General features: G+C 39.5%; 1 protein-coding gene across 2 annotated transcripts in view; it reads right to left on the bottom strand.

Moving 5' to 3' along the window:
• The window catches only part of LOC102781640 (glypican-6-like), an 83,657-nt gene that overhangs the window by 17,131 nt on the left and 48,454 nt on the right, over positions 1 to 18,072 (bottom strand). The window contains exons 5-7 of one of the 2 annotated variants that reach the window (XM_087829915.1): positions 14,185 to 14,315; positions 13,402 to 13,545; positions 12,385 to 12,414 (exon numbers count right to left, since the gene is read on the bottom strand). In XM_087829915.1, coding sequence (XP_087686041.1) covers positions 12,385 to 12,414; positions 13,402 to 13,545; positions 14,185 to 14,315 — 305 coding nt within the window. The remainder of the gene's footprint in view (positions 1 to 12,384; positions 12,415 to 13,401; positions 13,546 to 14,184; positions 14,316 to 18,072) is intronic. The other variant, XM_006788407.3, reaches the window with a different exon arrangement.

The following is an 18,072-nucleotide window of genomic DNA, read 5'->3' as shown; positions in this document are numbered from 1 at the left end:
CCACACATGCATGTTACTCAGTGTTTTCTGCTGAACATGGTAAGGAATGCAAAGAACAAAGATCATGCACATGATTACACAGTTTCGCTTTCCAAGTTATTCATGTACTAACTGATCATTTGTCTACATATGAAAGCAAAAAAAAAAGCTAAATCACCATTTCCACTTCACATAAAAGAGATTTAGTATGCAAGTTGGCAGTTCAGACAAATCATCAGAATCTAGCTGAACAGCTGCCTTTTGAATTTTTTATTCAGTCATTCACATTCTTCATATGCTCCTAATTCAAATCATGCGGGGATACAGCCCATGCATTTTGCTAAATGCACAAAGAAGAGCCCAGACAGATCACTTGTCACACAGCCAACAAACAGAGACAATCACACTGTCACACCTAATAGCTATTTATTGACCAGCATGCTTTAGTGTGAGGAAACTTAAACATCTAAAGTAGACAAAATCACAAGTGCAAAACCTTCTAGACAGCCATCGATCCACCGTGCTACCATCTTTTCTTTTTGGGAGACCTAACCAAGAATTTAGAAGAATTTTTAACTTGATGTCCTCCCACCTACTGTAAAGCACAGAGGACAAAAAAGAAACAAACTAACGCTGGAGTGAAGGAATGTTTGACCTTCACTGTGCAGAACGATTATTTGTCATAGTTCCCTCCTATCTTTCAGGTTCATGGAGGACAGGGGGGACCCGGACCTAGACCTCCTAGTGAATCATGCCATTTCAATGTTTATGGGTGCTCACCTTAAATTTAAGGTGTGAAACTTAAGTTTATTAAGACATGTATGCATGAACCGCATATGATTTTAAAAACATAGTTAGTCTGAAAGGCAATCAGCATTATTACAACTTTCATAGATGTAAAAAATTTAAAGCCTTTCACAGAAAAGAGTCATTTTTTTCACATCAAAGTAGCCCTTGTTGTCCTATCACTTAACACTGATCAGATAGATTGGTTTCAGTGGTTGCGTTAATCCAGAAATAACAAGAAATCCTAGTGTATAAATGCTAAATTGGGACGCTGTGTAAAACGTAAATACAATGCAATGACTTGCATGTCTCATAAATACATATTTATTTCACTATAGGCCATAGAAAAACATATCATAAACATGACTGCATTAAGACAATTCACCATTAAAAAACTGCAATTTTGAATTTGATGGTAAATGTCTAAAAGAAGTTGGTACAGGGCCAATGTGGACCACTGTGTATCATCCCCTCTTGTTTTAACAACAGTCTGTAAACATCTGGGAAGTGAGAAGACAAGTGCTTGGACTTCTGGGATAGGAATGTTGTCCCACTCTTGTCTAATATAGGATTCTAGCTGCTCAACAGTTCTGGGTTGTGTTTGCCATATTTTTCCATTTCATGGTCCACCAAATGTTTTTAAACTGGTCAAAGATCTGGACTGCAGACAGACCAGTTCATTGCTCAGACTTTTGTAATAGATGCAGTAAATACTATGTAGTTTAGTCTTAGTTTGTCTTGCTGAAATATGCAGGGTCTTCCCTAGAAAACTATATAAAACAAGGGCGTAGATTTGGTTTTGGCATTGGTGGGGACGGATCATTCAACCACCGAACCCTGCCCTGTTTCTTTTTTTCCCCTTTTTGTCTTTGTGTCTTGATAAAAAAGGAGAAATATACTTGCCTACATATGCTATTCTACATGCTTTTAAACCATTTAAAATTACAATTCATAGTTTTACATTTGAATTATATCATGTTAAATTACTATTAAACAAGAGTTTAGTTTACTTCAGCCATAATCCATATAAATCAGGTATCATACAAAAATAAAAATAGCTTCAAATACAGTCATGACAATAAAAAAATATGACTTTAAGGACTTAACAACATTACTTCAGTTATAGTACACCAACATCTCTTACACATTAGCACTAAGGGAACACTGAATGACCTGGTGGGTTTTGTCCATAAAACTACTCATCTAAGATGACCACAAAGTAAAAGATCTCTCAGCAAAATTATGCAACATTTTAGGCACATTGTTGCTCCTATCAAGTCAGTGAGCTGGGATTTTTCACTCTAAACATGAACTACTGTTACAGCAACAGACATGGACTACTGGTGTCCCACACAACAACTCAGTGTCCACTATGTGAAGGGGCCACACACACATGCCTTCTCCTCTCGTTAACTGAGATAAACTGCTGGCATATTTGTTTTACATCTATACTGTCCAGTCTCTCCTGGTGGACATGGCATACAGCAGCATTGTTTAATCTCATTCGAGTCACTGTTAACCTTACCCATCTTTTTAGTCTTCTGAGAGCACTGAAGCTTCTTTCAGCCTCAGTACATGCGTTTTATCCTCAGATTAAAATTATTATTCTGTGCTTGATGTGCCTCACCTTTGGCCCTGGCTCTTCCCCTCTGACTGCAATAGGACATATTGCCACCTGATAAAATAACACATTGATTCGTGCCATATAAAAAGTGAGATATGTCAATTCAGATTCTTTGTCAAACATACACTAATGAATCAATTTACATCAGCAGCCTAACAATTGTCATGATAATAAATATTAGTTAATCTACAGCATCAAATCATCAGTCAGTCACCTGTGACCTCACCTCTTCACCTCTGTCTGAGCTACAACATGGCAGAGCTGCCTCTGTCACCTGATAAATAACAATGAGACATTCCAAATACATGCAGTCACACATGTGCTTCAAATACAGTCATGAAGTCATCATCCAATTTCACCTGTGATTTTGTATCACCATTACTCCCTGAGCTTTGTGTTGGTTGGAATATCATGACTAGCTCATGATATTTTGTCTCAAAAATTAACCCTATGAATATGTCAGTGCCATTAGGATGAAATTATTGTGTCACCAACATTTAACGTTAGAAATATAATTTTAACAGCCTCTGTAAACTAATATCCTGGCTTGCTCGAGGCTGCCGTTTTTTCTGACAGTTTCAATCAAATTCAGAAATGCTACTCTGAGACTGAGAGAACTAATAGTGCCGCCTGTTGTGCAGTTAGTTTCCAAAACACGTTATTTACGGTTACATACAATTTTTACAATTTTAGACTGATGTGGGCCAAAGCCTAGCATAGCCTGTAACGTTATTATGACGGACACATTTTATGAGTAAACTTGGCTTTAAGTGACTTACAGGTTTCTTTGAAAAATACTTTCTTATATTCAGGTTCTTCCTTTTTGCTGCCATCCTCCTCTCCTCCTGGCAGCGCAGGCTTGCCGCTGCTAAAACTAAACAGATCTCCCTGAAAGGCACAGCCAATCACATTGGCCATATCTGTCACATGACGTAGGAATTGAGTAGAGAACGTAATTTAACTCTTTCTGCACCGCTAGGTGAATGAGACGTCGACAGATGGTTTTTTTTTTTTTTTTCTTTCTATCGGGTTAGTTTTTCTTTACTCGAAGAGATCAAATTATTGGTGGGGACAATTCAATAATCGCTGGATATTGATGGGGACATGTCCCTTCCGTCCATGCCAAATCTACGCCCTTGATATAAGAGTATATGCTGCTGAAAAACCTGTTTAAATCTTTCAGCACTGCGAATGTGGATGGCACAGTGAACTGAGTTCACAGACAGTGATTACTGGAAGTGTTCATAAACCCATGCTGAGATTTCCAATATAGAATCACTTTAATGCAGTGCTGCCTGAGGGTCCAAAGGTCATGGCCATGATATAGATTTTCAGCCTTCCCTCTTGAACACAGAGATTTCTCCCAATTCTCTGAATCTTTTGATGAAATTACATACTCTAGAGGACAGAATTTTCAGAGATTGTTTACTGTCATTATGCAGTCACATAACAAAATTCTGTGTGGTAATTAGCTTAAAACCAGACACGATTAAAAAGACAGAGACACAATGAACAAATATACACAATAGGGAAACAATTATAATGTAGTGTTGCAGTTACAAAGTGTCTAGCAGATGTATTGGCCCTTTAAAGCGTGAGGTGTGTATGTGTGTCTGTATGCGGGGTAGGGTGGGGTGATAGAGTTCAGAGCTCCGGGAAAGAAGCTGTCCCTCACTCTGTTGGTTCTTGTTTTTATGGTCCTATACCTTCTTCCAAAAGGCAAACAGTTTATTACTTGGGTGGGTGGAGTGTGCAGCAATGCAGCTGGCCTTCTTTTGGATACGGTCAGCATACACTGAGTCCATGTCTGTGAGAGGTTTTCCCACAATCCCCTGTGCTGTTCTCACTGCCCAAGCCAAGTGCTTTCTGTCTTGTTTCGTGCAGCTGCCATACTATACTGACATACTGAGACAGAGGATGCTTTCTGCTGTGGTTCTGCAGAAGTTTGCAGCAGGCTCAAGGGGAGCCCATCCCATTTATGGCTCCTGAGGAAAAGCAGCCTTTGCTGGACCGAACATACGGTTGTTTATCTATTCTACCTCCTCCCCGTGTACAAGGAGGGGAGCATGTTATGTGTTGTCGACCCCTTGCAGTCACCCCACAATGAGCCTCCTGGTCATGCTGGTGTTCAGGACCAGGTTGTTTGGACATCCTCTCCGTAATGAGCCTCATCATCATCTGATATGAGACCCAGTACGATGGTGTTGTCTGCAAAACTCACAAAGTTATTTGTAGAGTGGGTAGCAGTGTAGTCATTAGTGCCAAGAGGTCTGGATTGAGTGCACAACTCTGCTGTGCACCTGTAATCAGGGCCAGTGTGGATGTACTGTCCTCTATTCTCACTACTTGAGGCTTGTTGGTGAGACAGTCCTTGATCCAACAGCACAGTGAATAGTAACCAGGCTGTGAAGCTTCAGTGCTAGTTCATCTGTGATTACTGTATTAAATGCAGAGCTGAAGTCAACAAATAGTATCATAAACATCCGTTAATATGCTGCAGGTGAGACAGAGCTCCCCGTATAGGTGGACCGATGACTGTCCAGAACAGTAGTTTAGGATGATCCTCTCAAAGCACATTATAATTACCGGGAGTCAGTCTCAACAATTTTATTTTACCGAACATTATTCTGAATTTGTTTGACACTTTGTGGAGCCTGTTTTTTTTTTTTTTTGCAGATTGAATCCTTTTTTTATAACCAATCATGTTACTGACCTCCTCCAGCTGTTTTGCTTTCCTACCTTTTGCTACCTCCATCCCAATTGTGTTAGATATGTTGCAGCCATCACTTCAAACGATAACACACGAGTTAGTAGTTTTCATGAAATAGCAAAATGCATTTTTAAATGTGACATGTTTTCTATAATATGGGCTTGTGAGATTTCCAAATCATTGCAATCAATCACTTTTTACATTTAACCAAGCTTTTGGGGAATTTAGTTTGGAGATTTCAGCTGATCACAGTGAAACCATTATACAACTTATGCAGGAGTTCTGACAAGTATATTTTCGCAGAACCAGAGGCTCACAGCTTGCGGTGTTGCTGGCAATGTGCTATGTTCCCTAACCACCCGGTCATCGGGTCACCTGCCTCAGTTGATTGTTGACTTTGGCTTTCAAAAACATTTGCTCTATGCAGCGGTGGAAAAAGAGGAAAGAAAAAGAGGAGCTATAATTTATTTACAATTATAGCTTTTCCATTTGACGTGTGCACTCATCAAGCTATTTTGTTTGTGTGCAGGGGAAAAACAAAAAAGTAAATGCTGATTATGAATATTAAGGAATGTTGAAGAAACAAACATCTTGGTGGAGGCATGATTTTACAAGTGCCATTTGTAATGCAAAAAAGGAGCGCTCAAGTTCAGAACAGGGTATTTTGTTCCCCCCTTTTTTCTGTCTGTTACTCTGCGATTTACTTTCCGTTTGTTTCTGATTCTTGTAGGAAAATGACCTTGTCTTATGTGAAATGAACCAGCTCAAACAAATCTCAGAGTTGTGGTAAATAAACCGAGTAAATTATGTTTGTGTTTTTAAAATTCAACAAATTCCAGGATGGGAAGGAGGGGGAGGACTTCTTTTGCTAAATTATTTTCATTTATTAATAATCAGTCATTATGTGCATGGATTAAATTTTTCAATATATAAATATAATCTTTAATATTTCCAAAACATCTTCTGAAAACTATGCAAAAAGAGGGTCCAGTACTATGTGCACAAACTAATGGATCAAAGGCTTTATTTTATTTTTTTAGTGTTCCCTACTGGCTCTTTCCACAGTCTAGCCTTGTTTGTGCCCTGCACTCACTGTTGTGCTATATTGCCATACATATAAATTGTGAACTATGCATTACACAAGGGGACAAAAAAGGACCTATAAAACTACACTAAATTGAACTGCACAAAAACTTGTTACAAATGTCAAATTAAAAGCTCCGCTTCTTATCTTTAATGCACCTCTGAGCCTGACAGTGTGTTGTGCCTTTATCCCCTCTTTTGACTTTAAAATCTCCATTTCTCTCTGAGCTTTGAGGGTGTGTGCTCTGACAGAATGTCAGGCAATTAAACAGTCATGGCTCATTGAGCTGGAGGTGGGCCTGCTCCTCCAGGCTCCTCTATAGGCAACAGAAGAAATGAACACAAGCACTCCCTGCCATCCCTTCCTCATTCTTTGACTTGCAAACTTAGCAGTGAATCTAAACAAGAAGTTCTTATCAAAGGACACTTTAAACTGTTGTCAACTTTCACTGGGCTGAGCAGTGTCACTGTCGTGGGTAATTATCTCGTGCCAGAAAGTAAACGAGAACAGTGTGTGGGACAACAAAGATGTGTTCTTGCAGGGTACCCAGTCATGTCCCTGCTGCGAGATGAACACATAAACGCAGCCACAGTAATGATGGCAGGAGACAGCTGCTAGCTGTACCTTTACACCACTAAGCACTAAGGTAAAAACAAGGCAGCGGTTTCAGTTTATATATACAGCACATAGTGTAAAAATCTTGGAGTAAGACCAAAGTACTTTACAACTCTACCAAGCTACAGAAGGCTGCTATCGTTTGACGTTTGTGCTTGTGTATTCTTTTTCTTTTCTTTTTTTGCTTTGATGTGAAGAGAATTGTGACCAAACTTTCAGTGAGGAAAAGTTGTACTGTGATACAAACATATTTTGAGATTATTTCATAAACAATACTGGACAGTTGATTTTCATAAATCCATTTGCACTAGAACCTACTCAACTCGATGTGATTTTTAGTGTTTTCCATTAGGTAGCAGTGCCTGGTACAAGGTACTTTTTTAGTATCTGATTGGCCAGTCATCACTTGATGAGTCATGAGAGTGACTCCTTCACAAAAATCAGACCTTTTCCTTTTCTGAAACCTGGCAATGAGGAAAATGGCTGCACAAAAACCAACACTGCGGTCCTCGAGAGTGACAAAAAGCCACAGACTGAACAGCTAGTTTACCATCACCTCGGCGTCCTCCATTGTTGTGTTGTATTTGTGTCACATAAAAATGACGTCACAGGACGTTTTTGCTGTGTTGCTATAATGACCCATGATTCTCAATTGTAATGGAAAATAATAATACCAAGTAGAGTCGAGTCGAGCTGAGTCAAATCGAGTAGGTATTAGTGGAAAAGAGGCTATAATGAAGTCCTGGTAACTTAAGTTAAGACTTTGTTTAACTTTTGTACTATGTGTTCTTACATATATTTATAAATGTATTATACCTAACCTCAGCAGTCACACATATCTAACAAACCAGGAATACTGTAACATATACCTGCAGGCGGTTACGGTTATAGGCTGTTATCACAACTGCAGAACTTTGACAGAATCATCAGACTTCTCAGGAGGTAGAAATGTACAAATAAACAAACACTTTGTCACAGATCCACTCATGCATTTTAGGACAATTTTTTTCACATGGTCTCGCTTGCCAACATTAGATTGCTGGCTGGATGCTAACAACCAATTTTACACAGTTAGAGGTTTGACAGCTGGAGGTAAAATGCAGGACTTCACAGCAGATGAATGAGACGTCTAAAACACATTCACTCATCCAAGGTACACCACTGTACACTGAATCAGGTATCAAAAGTATATTGTGTCAATATTGTGTTATTGTCCAAAAGTATTTGGACAATAACACAATATTTGTAGTTTTGCTTATGCACACATCTCAGTAGATTTCAAATCCACCAATCAAGATGTAATTTAAGAGCAGACTTTAATCTTTTCTGCAACATTTTTTATAAATATTCTGAAATTTTTAAATGCTCAAAGGTAATTGAGCAAAGACAATTTTAAAGATAAGGACTGTTAGTAATACTTGAATGAAGGTCTAGAGCTCATGGACATCACAACACATTTTTTCCTTCCTTGAGATGCAAGGACTTTACTGCTTTTACCTTCTGTTTCTGAAAGCTAAAGTTCTAGACTTCAATCCGATCCTGATATTTGATATACAGCCAGGTATTTTTTTTTATAACTAATTGATTTTTTTCCCCCATTGTACTGTAAATAAGTGAACTGCATCAACACACTTTGATTCTGTATGTGAATTTGCTTCCACTTGTTATTTGTCCAGCATTTCTCTTGCTTCATGTTTTCCAAATTGTCTAGCAACATTTTGCCAAAACCAAACAGATTCATAAGACTAAAGATGGGAAAGATCACAACAGCATCAATAGGCTTCTGAGCATAAGGGTATATGGGTACAAAAGAGAGCCATTCTACTAACAACAGTAGGTGCAGTGGCTGTCTTTTGCTTGCTTTTTGTGCAATGCTGCGTTGAAAAACTGAAGCAAAACTTCACACAAGGATCTTTCCAGAGAATGTTTTAGTTTAAAATGGAATTATGTATAAATAGCTCCTGACTTCATGTTTGTGCATTTTAAGGTTTTTGCATTCTATTTTGTGATGAAATGACACATGAAAAAACTGAAAGTTTGGATGTCACTCCTGCTGTGAAAAGACACAAAAGGAAAACAAAATTGCAGTGATAATTCCTAAAATGACATTTTAGGAATCTCATATTTTATGAGATCAGACTGCACAGCTGACTGCTCAATATATATGTCTGGTGTCCAAGAACAAACAATACCCCAGGAAGAACAAAAAACTGCAAGATGAAATAAGTCTGATGAATAATGGCATCACATTCTAGGTTGGGCAGATTAAAATACATTTCTTTGGATCATTTTGGAACCTGGATGTCTAAAACCAGATCAGGACTACTACAGTGATGACAAAACATGGGAAAAGGAGTATACGGATATGGTGTTCTTGAGTATATACCAAATGAAGACATAATTCTCAGTCTCAAGAAGCATTGCATTCCAGGCATAACTCGAAATTCCTCATCTATTTTAAAATGGAAAGCACACCAACACAAGTTAAAAAGAATGATCTTGAATTACTAGTACGCCTTTATCGGTGAATTTTTAGTATTTTTAGTGAAAACATTGTCTGTCTGGTCAGCATCAAGCACGAGGCAGACAAAGTCTCCTTAAACAACTGACTGAAGCAGCTATGTGGTAAAGAGACAGCTATTCCCAACTGGGAATTAGTGGAGATCTAAAATAAAGCTAAAAGGACAGGATATGCCCATCAAATTGGTTGAATTATGCAAATGTTGCTCGATATCTGCTGGAAGTGTTTGTTAACAAATTCACAATAATATTGAAAATGTCAGAGTTAATTTGAGGGCTTGTTTTGGTTCCCTCAAGTTGCCACGAAAATCTGACCAGCATTTTATTGCACAGTATGAGTCAATATAGCTCAGTAGGCATATTTCATATCATGCACATTTGAATAGGATACCAACAGCAAACATATGGTAAATTGACTGGTTCTTATATATATGTATATATATATATATATATATGTATATATATATATACATATATACATATATACATATATATATATATATATATACACATATATATACATATATATATATATATATACACATATATATATACACACATATATATATATACACATATATATATACACACATATATATATATACACATATATATATATATATATATATATATATATATATATATAAAAAAAACACCCGGCACGCCCCTGCGGGCAGTTTATCCTTCAAGCTCGGGTCCTCTACCAGAGGCCTGGGAGCTTGAGGGTCCTGCGCAGTATCTTAGCTGTTCCCAGGACTGCGCTCTTCTGGACAGAGATCTCCGATGTTATTCCCGGGATCTGCTGGAGCCACTCGCCTAGCTTGGGAGTCACCGCACCTAGTGATCCGATTACCACGGGGACCACCGATACCTTCACCCTCCACATCCTCTCGAGCTCTTCTCTGAGCCCTTGGTATTTCTCCAGCTTCTCGTGTTCCTTCTTCCTGATATTGCTGTCATTCGGAACCGCTACATCGATCACTACGGCCGTCTTCTTCTGTTTGTCTACCACCACTATGTCCGGTTGGTTAGCCACCACCATTTTGTCCGTCTATATCTGGAAGTCCCACAGGATCTTAGCTCGGTCATTCTCCACCACCCTTGGGGGCATTTCCCATTTTGACCTCGGGACTTCCAGGTTATACTCGGCACAGATGTTCCTGTACACTATGCCGGCCACTTGGTTATGGCGTTCCATGTATGCCTTGCCTGCTAGCATCTTGCACCCTGCTGTTATGTGCTGGATTGTCTCTGGGGCATCTTTACACAGCCGGCACCTGGGGTCTTGCCTGGTGTGATAGACCCCAGCCTCTATGGATCTTGTACTCAGAGCTTGTTCTTGTGCTGCCATGATTAGTGCCTCTGTGCTATCTTTCAGTCCAGCTTTATCCAGCCACTGGTAGGATTTCTGGATATCAGCCACCTCCTCTATCTGCCGGTGGTACATACCGTGCAGGGGCCTGTCCTTCCATGATGGTTCCTCGTCTCCCTCCTCTTTCTTGGGTTTCTGCTGCCTGAGGTATTCACTGAGCACGCTGTCAGTTGGGGCCATCTTCGTGATGTATTCTTGGATGTTCGTTGTCTCATCCTGGACTGTGGTGCTGACACTCACTAGTCCCCGGCCCCCTTCCTTCCGCTTAGCGTACAGCCTCAGGGTGCTGGACTTGGGGTGAAACCCTCCATGCATGGTAAGGAGCTTTCTTGTCTTTATGTCAGTGGCTTCTATCTCCTCCTTTGGCCAGCCTATTACCCCAGCAGGGTACCTGATCACGGGCAGGGCGTACGTGTTGATGGCCCGGATCTTGTTCTTAATAATATATATATATATATATATATATATATAAAACTTAATACAACACTTTATACAACATACCTTATTCACCCATTCATACAAGCACTATTTTCTAGACTTTAGATGTGCTTTCTATCTAACAGTCATACGCATTCATACTCCAGTGAGTGCATTGAGAGTTCAGTTGGCAGACTGGAGCAGCGAGAGATCGAACCACCAAGTTCCTGAGTAGTAGATGAGCTACTCTAACTCCTGAGGTAGCACCCCCACCTCACCCAGCCACACATATCTGTGGCAAGTATAGTTTTGATTTTGAACTGGAACAGTGGACATGAGTTGGACAAAACTAAAAGATAAGTCAAGAATCTTTCTTTATTTTTCATAAGCCAAACATCACGTGGTACAGCCTATTATAGAAAACCCACAATTTGCAGCATTCTGTGGCCAGATCAGCATGGATTCCTCAGGCATGTTGATAATAGAATTTTCTGCTCATGTAAACTGGTTTAGTAATAGTATGTCAAAAAATAAGCCCTTGCCACTGAGCTCCATTTTGCGAGAAGCTCTAAGGAGGCTTATTGCCTAGTTATTCGGGAGCAGTCTGGTGCCCCCGTATCACTGTACCATTATAGCTGCTGCTGCTCATAACACTCCCCCACCAAGACTTCACAGCTCTCCCTTCTGTCAGCTGTGACGGAGCAGGTCATTTGCTGACTGGTTGGGATCCTTGTGGAGTTGACTCTATTAGTTACAGCAATGAGAGTTTTGGACTAGGATGTGTCTCGAATAGATGCGGCGGTTGATGAACGTTTATGTTGGATCTCGGTGAGGCATCTTGACTAGCTGAGAACACCGTGGCATGTGTTCAACAATCCCTGCGGTGTTAGCCACTCAACTGTAAAACGCTGTGCTTAACAGCTGACACTTCTGATGCCACGATATACCACATTATCAAGCTTCGAAGAGTTTTGCATTAGAGCACCTTATAAATCACAGGAAACATTTTAATGAGAGTATTTGACATTGAATCCCTTGTGAGATGAAAATGAGAGTATGACACTTAGCACACCAAGTGCTGCATACCACTGGGATTTACAAGTCCCAATGCTTGCTTGCTAGAAATCTCTAATGCTTTGAATACAGCATTAGAGGAGTGTGTATGCATCCCCGTCCACACAATATAAAAAAACATAATTTCTCCTTGCAGTTAATGCATAAAACAGTGCTAGATAACGGTCCCAGCAAAAACATAAGTATAAAATGTTGAACCTTACACTGTGTTGCATCGCATTCCAAACAATCCTCTGGTTTGCAGCATAAAGGCAGGGAAACAGAAAGTCTTAATTAATTCAGCGTAGGTGGGAGAAATCACTGACGGACATATAACGCTTAAAAGCCAACTGCTGCATATAAGACATCAAAAATGCATCGAGAATGAATTAGATAAAGTGCAAAAAAACATAATTAGGACTGAATAAAACAAATAGCTCATTTGTTGTTGTGGGATTTCAAGAGCCAGATGGCAAAAAAAGGCTGCTTTTCAAATTATGTACCCATTAACTAAATAACCTATTATTAACCTCACACAGAGAACTAAGACATTCGATTTGGCAGGTTTTAAAAACTATGAGAAATGAGGCTGCCATTCACCAAAACAGCTTGAATAATTTTCTCCTTTTCAAGGTTAAATATTACAAGCATAGCAGGTACATTTTTGAAAAGATTCAATGCGAAAGGCCAGGTATAAGAGAGGAAGGGTAAAAGGAAGTGATGCTGCAGGAGTAATACACAAGCAGAGCTGTCTCTCAGCCAAATTGGACTGCCACCCCCATGTTAACCTTTACCCCGATGCAGCATTTTAGGTCTCAAGGTTCTTTGAGATGGAAATTCATGTATCAAGATCCTATTGAACAAACATACAGATTATCTGACAGAAAATAAAGGTTCGCCTTCAAGAAGGAATTGATATGGTCAGCCTCACAAAAATCTATCCATCTCCCTTCTTCACCTTCTCTGTTTGCCAAGTGCACGGGGATGAGAAGGGCAGTGAATGCAGTACATCACACCTTCCCATGCCGTCTTTGGGTAAAGCTGTTGATTCGTTAACAAACACAAATCGATAGAAAGGTCTGAATGGAGGACAAGTACAAAGAATTAATTTCCGGCCCCGGGGGCTTACCATGGCAAATCACCAGCTTTAATCAACAGTGTCAAGTCAAAAAGATAAATGATGTTTACACTGAAGCAGTGTCTTGTCTGAAAACAGAAAGCATTGGCTTTTGTCTTCTTACCAGTCTGTCTAGGCTTGTGCCAGTTGCAGTGGTAGGCCTCTCCTCTGGGCTGTAGGGCCTGAAGCGGGCGTTGAACACATCCGAAACACCACGAGCAGATCTAGTGATTCCTGCGGGTTTTGGCTGACCACAGCCTTGAAAAACCTACAATTACAAGAACATGGGTACCCAACTGTCAACAGTTTAAATTACTTGGGATGCAGAAAATAGGTAAAATACACTGTTTGGATAAGGTCTTGTGAATGATTCACCCCTGACTACCGGTGTGATAGTGCTTTACGTCAAGTTGAGGCAACCATGTTGATAGGTGATCCGACTAGGAGATGTGACCAGTGCTATTTAAGTTTGCTGAGTTAAATTTTTACGGGCTTCTGGTAAAACACCACATATACTTAAGCCATAAACAAGATGGCATCTGGTGCATGGGAAAGGCAACTGAGCATTTAGTTTTGAATGGGAACTGGCATCTAATTCAGTGTAGGCAGAAAAATATTCTTCCCCTTTCTGTCTACAATTTTGTGGGCAAAGAAAAATGCAGTAAAACACAGGAAACACATTAACTACTGTTAGTTGAACTAAGATTATCTGACCAACTTGAAACATGTAATTCAAATACAAGACCTAAATTTGGACATAATTAGAACGTGTTGTAATCCACACCTTAGTCACAGCCCAGTATGACTTCCAGCAAAGCTTATTCCTCATTTTGTGACGAAGTTGGACTTTGTCAGCCTGTCTGAAGTGTTACTTTGGTTCTCAGAGAAATGTACCTAATTGACATACCCTGTAGGAGACCTGGGCACTGTTATCTTGCATATTCATGATGGCCTCTGAAATCTTGACATCAATAGGCCCCATGACAGATTCAATGTTGAAAGGTCCCTCTAGCCTCTGCGCCACCAGCAGCATGGCATCTGTTATATAAAAAAAAAAAAGGTGTGGTGTTGGAGGAAGAAGAGCAAAGGTGCAAACACACAGTTGGTAAAGTGCTCACAGACAAAAATAACTGTCAGTACAGCAACTATTAAAAAAAAATGACTGCACTGCAAGGTCCATCTCAAATTACAAAGGCCTGTTTACATGCTTGGTGAAAGTAGCAGTCCAATAATAGTAAAGAACACACTGCAAGAAAAATACTGTATGATTGACACAATGCCAGAAATTCACTGTGAAAACAGAAACCACAATCATCAAGTACAAAGAAAAGTCTCCACTCATGTCCCTGAATTCATTTACATAGCGGTGCTGCTCAATTCAGTGGTGTGCAATTGCAACGGGTCTTTATTTAGGTGCCAGCTATAACTGCTCGCATTTTGTTTATGTGGGTTTGTGTTTCCAAACGCAGTGCATAGTTTTATCTAACTGGTAAATTAAAAAACGTTTTTGAATATTTTTCTCAGTTGATTGTGTTTTGGGCTCTTTTGGTTTTCACAGAAGGTGAAAAACAACAGAAAAAGTAATAAAATGGTACTAATTGTACTAATGGTGCAATGCTATGCCTACCTCTGATTAATACTGAAGCAATTAATTGACTGGAAAAAATATGTCAACCTCCTTAGGAATTTTTAATTCATTATTTATGAAAACACACACACACACACGCACGCACGCACGCACGCACGCACACACACACACACACACTTCCATTCAGGTTTAAAAGTGCAGATGTGTTTCCTCTCTTTGGCTTACATCTCTGCAAATGAGCACATAAACAAACATGACAATATTTGCTATATTGTCGTGGAGCTTTTTACAAAAAGGACACAAACGGTTTACAATTTGCAAACTACTACATCTTCTTCTCTGATTGCTGCTCAGTATTGTCATTTACCACCTTCCCATCTCAGACTGCAAGCACACTTATGGAGCATGAATGCTTCTTGAGGCAAATTCAATTTTTATGTAGATCAACTCAATCAAGTCTACAAAATGCTGTTAGGCTCCATGTAGTGAATAGTGCTGATGAGTAATTGATTTAATAGAACTTTTGAAAGCCAAGCACTTATTTACATACCCTGTGAAAAAGGTCAATGGCTCATTAATATTGTGTGGACACAAGCCAGAGGGCCTTGTTGAACATGATACACTTAACATATCATCTGCACTTGTTTTCATCATTTTTAATGAACATATTTGCAAGCTTTTCAAAAGGATGTTGCATTCACATGATCTAATATGTACAACTCTGTACGGTTCACATTGCACAGTACCTCAGACTAATTAGGCAAACTGCTGTTGCCCTTTAAAGGCTCACTGAGTAAACTGAAACTGCTAATGTTGATTTATATCAATGTGCTAGAGTCTGTACGGTGGCAGCTCTGAGTTTGACTGCCGTGCCACAGGTAACTGGACATCACCAAACCACTCATTCATAGCTAAAGGCCCATTTCTGCAGACAGTACAGAACATGCATCTCCATCCACAAACCAGAAGGCTGGTTTGTGGATAAGTACTCCACAATTACTTTGTACCTAAATATAATAATCCTGTCATTTGGAGACTTCAGAAACAATGATGTCTCACTGTACATGCTCCATGACTCCCTTAACAGTTTATTTTATCTGTATCAAAATTCCAAAAGTAGCTTGTTGGTTTTTGAAGAATAAATTATGTATTTCTTTTGGCTTGCTACTCCAACCGCCCCACCCATCATAGGAAAATAAAATAATGTATTCCCAAACTGTGAAGGAATAGATAACATTCCATGGGGAACAGACCAAAAATGGCGACTGAAAAGAAAACACTGACCTTACACAAAAAGCCAGCTGCAGACATGAGAAAACATACTGTAGTGCAAATATTGTACATACCCCCCCCGACACACACAAAACAAACAAATGAAAAAAAGAATATCTAAATTACACTTTAGTGCTTTGATAGCAGACCTGTCCAGCTTTTCATTCTTCTGGGACCTTAGATCACTAATGGCAGGGGAAAAAAGCTGAGAAACATTAGCTCAGCTCTGCTTCCATTTCCTTTCCAATTATGTCAAAGTCAGAGCCTTTGAAGAGCCCCTCTGTTTGTTTACACTGTGAATTGCAAATGGCCTGTGATTCTTGCTGAGATCTTAATATACAGATTACATCAGTGCCAAATGGTTTTCTACAGCAGCACTTCAAGTGCACAACTGTGTAACCATATGGTCTAAGTGTAAAAAAAAAACACCTGCAATGGCCAAAGAAAAATATTTTTGCTGTTTGTCTATTAGCAGCCATGGCAATCATTTTTAGAAAAGTATTTTTTAACAGCGTACTGCAGTTTAGTTTGACTGCTTTCTTTTTGTGTCCTTATATTCCTTTAAAAAAAAATCTGAACGTAGCATTTCCATATTGTTTGTTATTTAATGTGATTATAATGCAAATTCATTCAACTGCCCCAGGTATGTCTGCTCACAAAAACAAACACAGGTAAAAGTATATCTAAATTCAAGCTTAAAAGCTCTCAGTTGCAAATACTGAAAATTTAGGTCAGCAGCGCCAACTGGGAGCAACTTGTATTTCATCACAGGAGAAAAGAAGAGTGCCTCCAGGATCAAAAACGATGGCAATCTTTCCCAGCAGTGGTGACTTATCTGCAACTTATCAGATGGGCTCAACAAACAGAGAGCTAGCCCGGGAACTTTGTCTTTATACACAGCTGAGGGAAAGCAGAGAGTGTCACGGGGGGAGGCAGCGAAAGAAGAAAGCCGGAGAATAAGATGTGGTCCTGGGTTGAGTGAGGCTAGGGCTATAGCTGTGTCCTATAGAGAGATGGGCTCCTGCGCTACATGTGAAAAACTCTGCCTACATGGAGAATTAATGACTCTCATTTATGAGGAGTGCAGGAAGTCCAGTCCACTGTGGCACAGCTGCCACTCTGAGCCAAATTTTCCCTGCATCACTTTTGCGCCACTGAGATAGGCTACTGGCCAGCCAGAGGAAATCTTGTTATCAACACGACACAGCCATGCAAATAGACATATCTTGTCCTATTCTGAGCAGGGGTTTTTACAGCTGTGACTTACTGGATAGAGACACAGAAATCTAAAAGACACCATGCCTCGAAACCACAGCACGAGCCAATTATTTTTACTTCAAATTGGAGGTTAATATTTCAGTTTGTGATATGAAACATGCTTATTTGCCCCGCCTTACTCTTGCCTCTGCCTCTTTATCGAGATTGATGTCCACTTAAATTCAGGCTATGTCAGCCAGCAGCAACCTCCAGCAGACAAGGACAAATAAGGAAAGTGAACAAGCCCATCTATGGCTCTTTGCCTGTGAAGAGTTCCACAGGATGAAAAATGGCTCTAGTGTGATTTGGATTCTGTAAAGCAGACCTCATCTGTGGCTCAGTCAACCAACTAATAGTGCTATGAAACAGTATAAAAATGGAAAGGAAGAAAAAAAAGGCATATTGTCCCTTGGACACATAATCGTGATCAAGAAAAGGAGTCCTTGAACATAGACATATGTGCACAGCCCATGGTTTAATAGCCATAAAGAAAAAAAAATGTATCAAGTATTATGATTTATTTTATTTGTTTGTTTGTTTTTTACATCAAATGTTAAAAATGCCTTTAACGGGCTACTTAAAAAAAACAAAAACAAAAACTGACCCCTCTTTTCCCAAAAGAGTAGTCTACTTTACCAACTTTTAGATGTTTTGGTTCATTAATCATTTGATAAATGA

Source organism: Neolamprologus brichardi, chromosome 16 (assembly GCF_056152115.1).
Source record: "Neolamprologus brichardi isolate AB-2024 chromosome 16, ASM5615211v1, whole genome shotgun sequence".
Lineage (NCBI taxonomy): Eukaryota > Metazoa > Chordata > Actinopteri > Cichliformes > Cichlidae > Neolamprologus > Neolamprologus brichardi.
The sequence above is the reverse complement of the archived record's forward strand: the minus strand, read 5'-3'. Positions and strand labels throughout refer to the sequence as shown.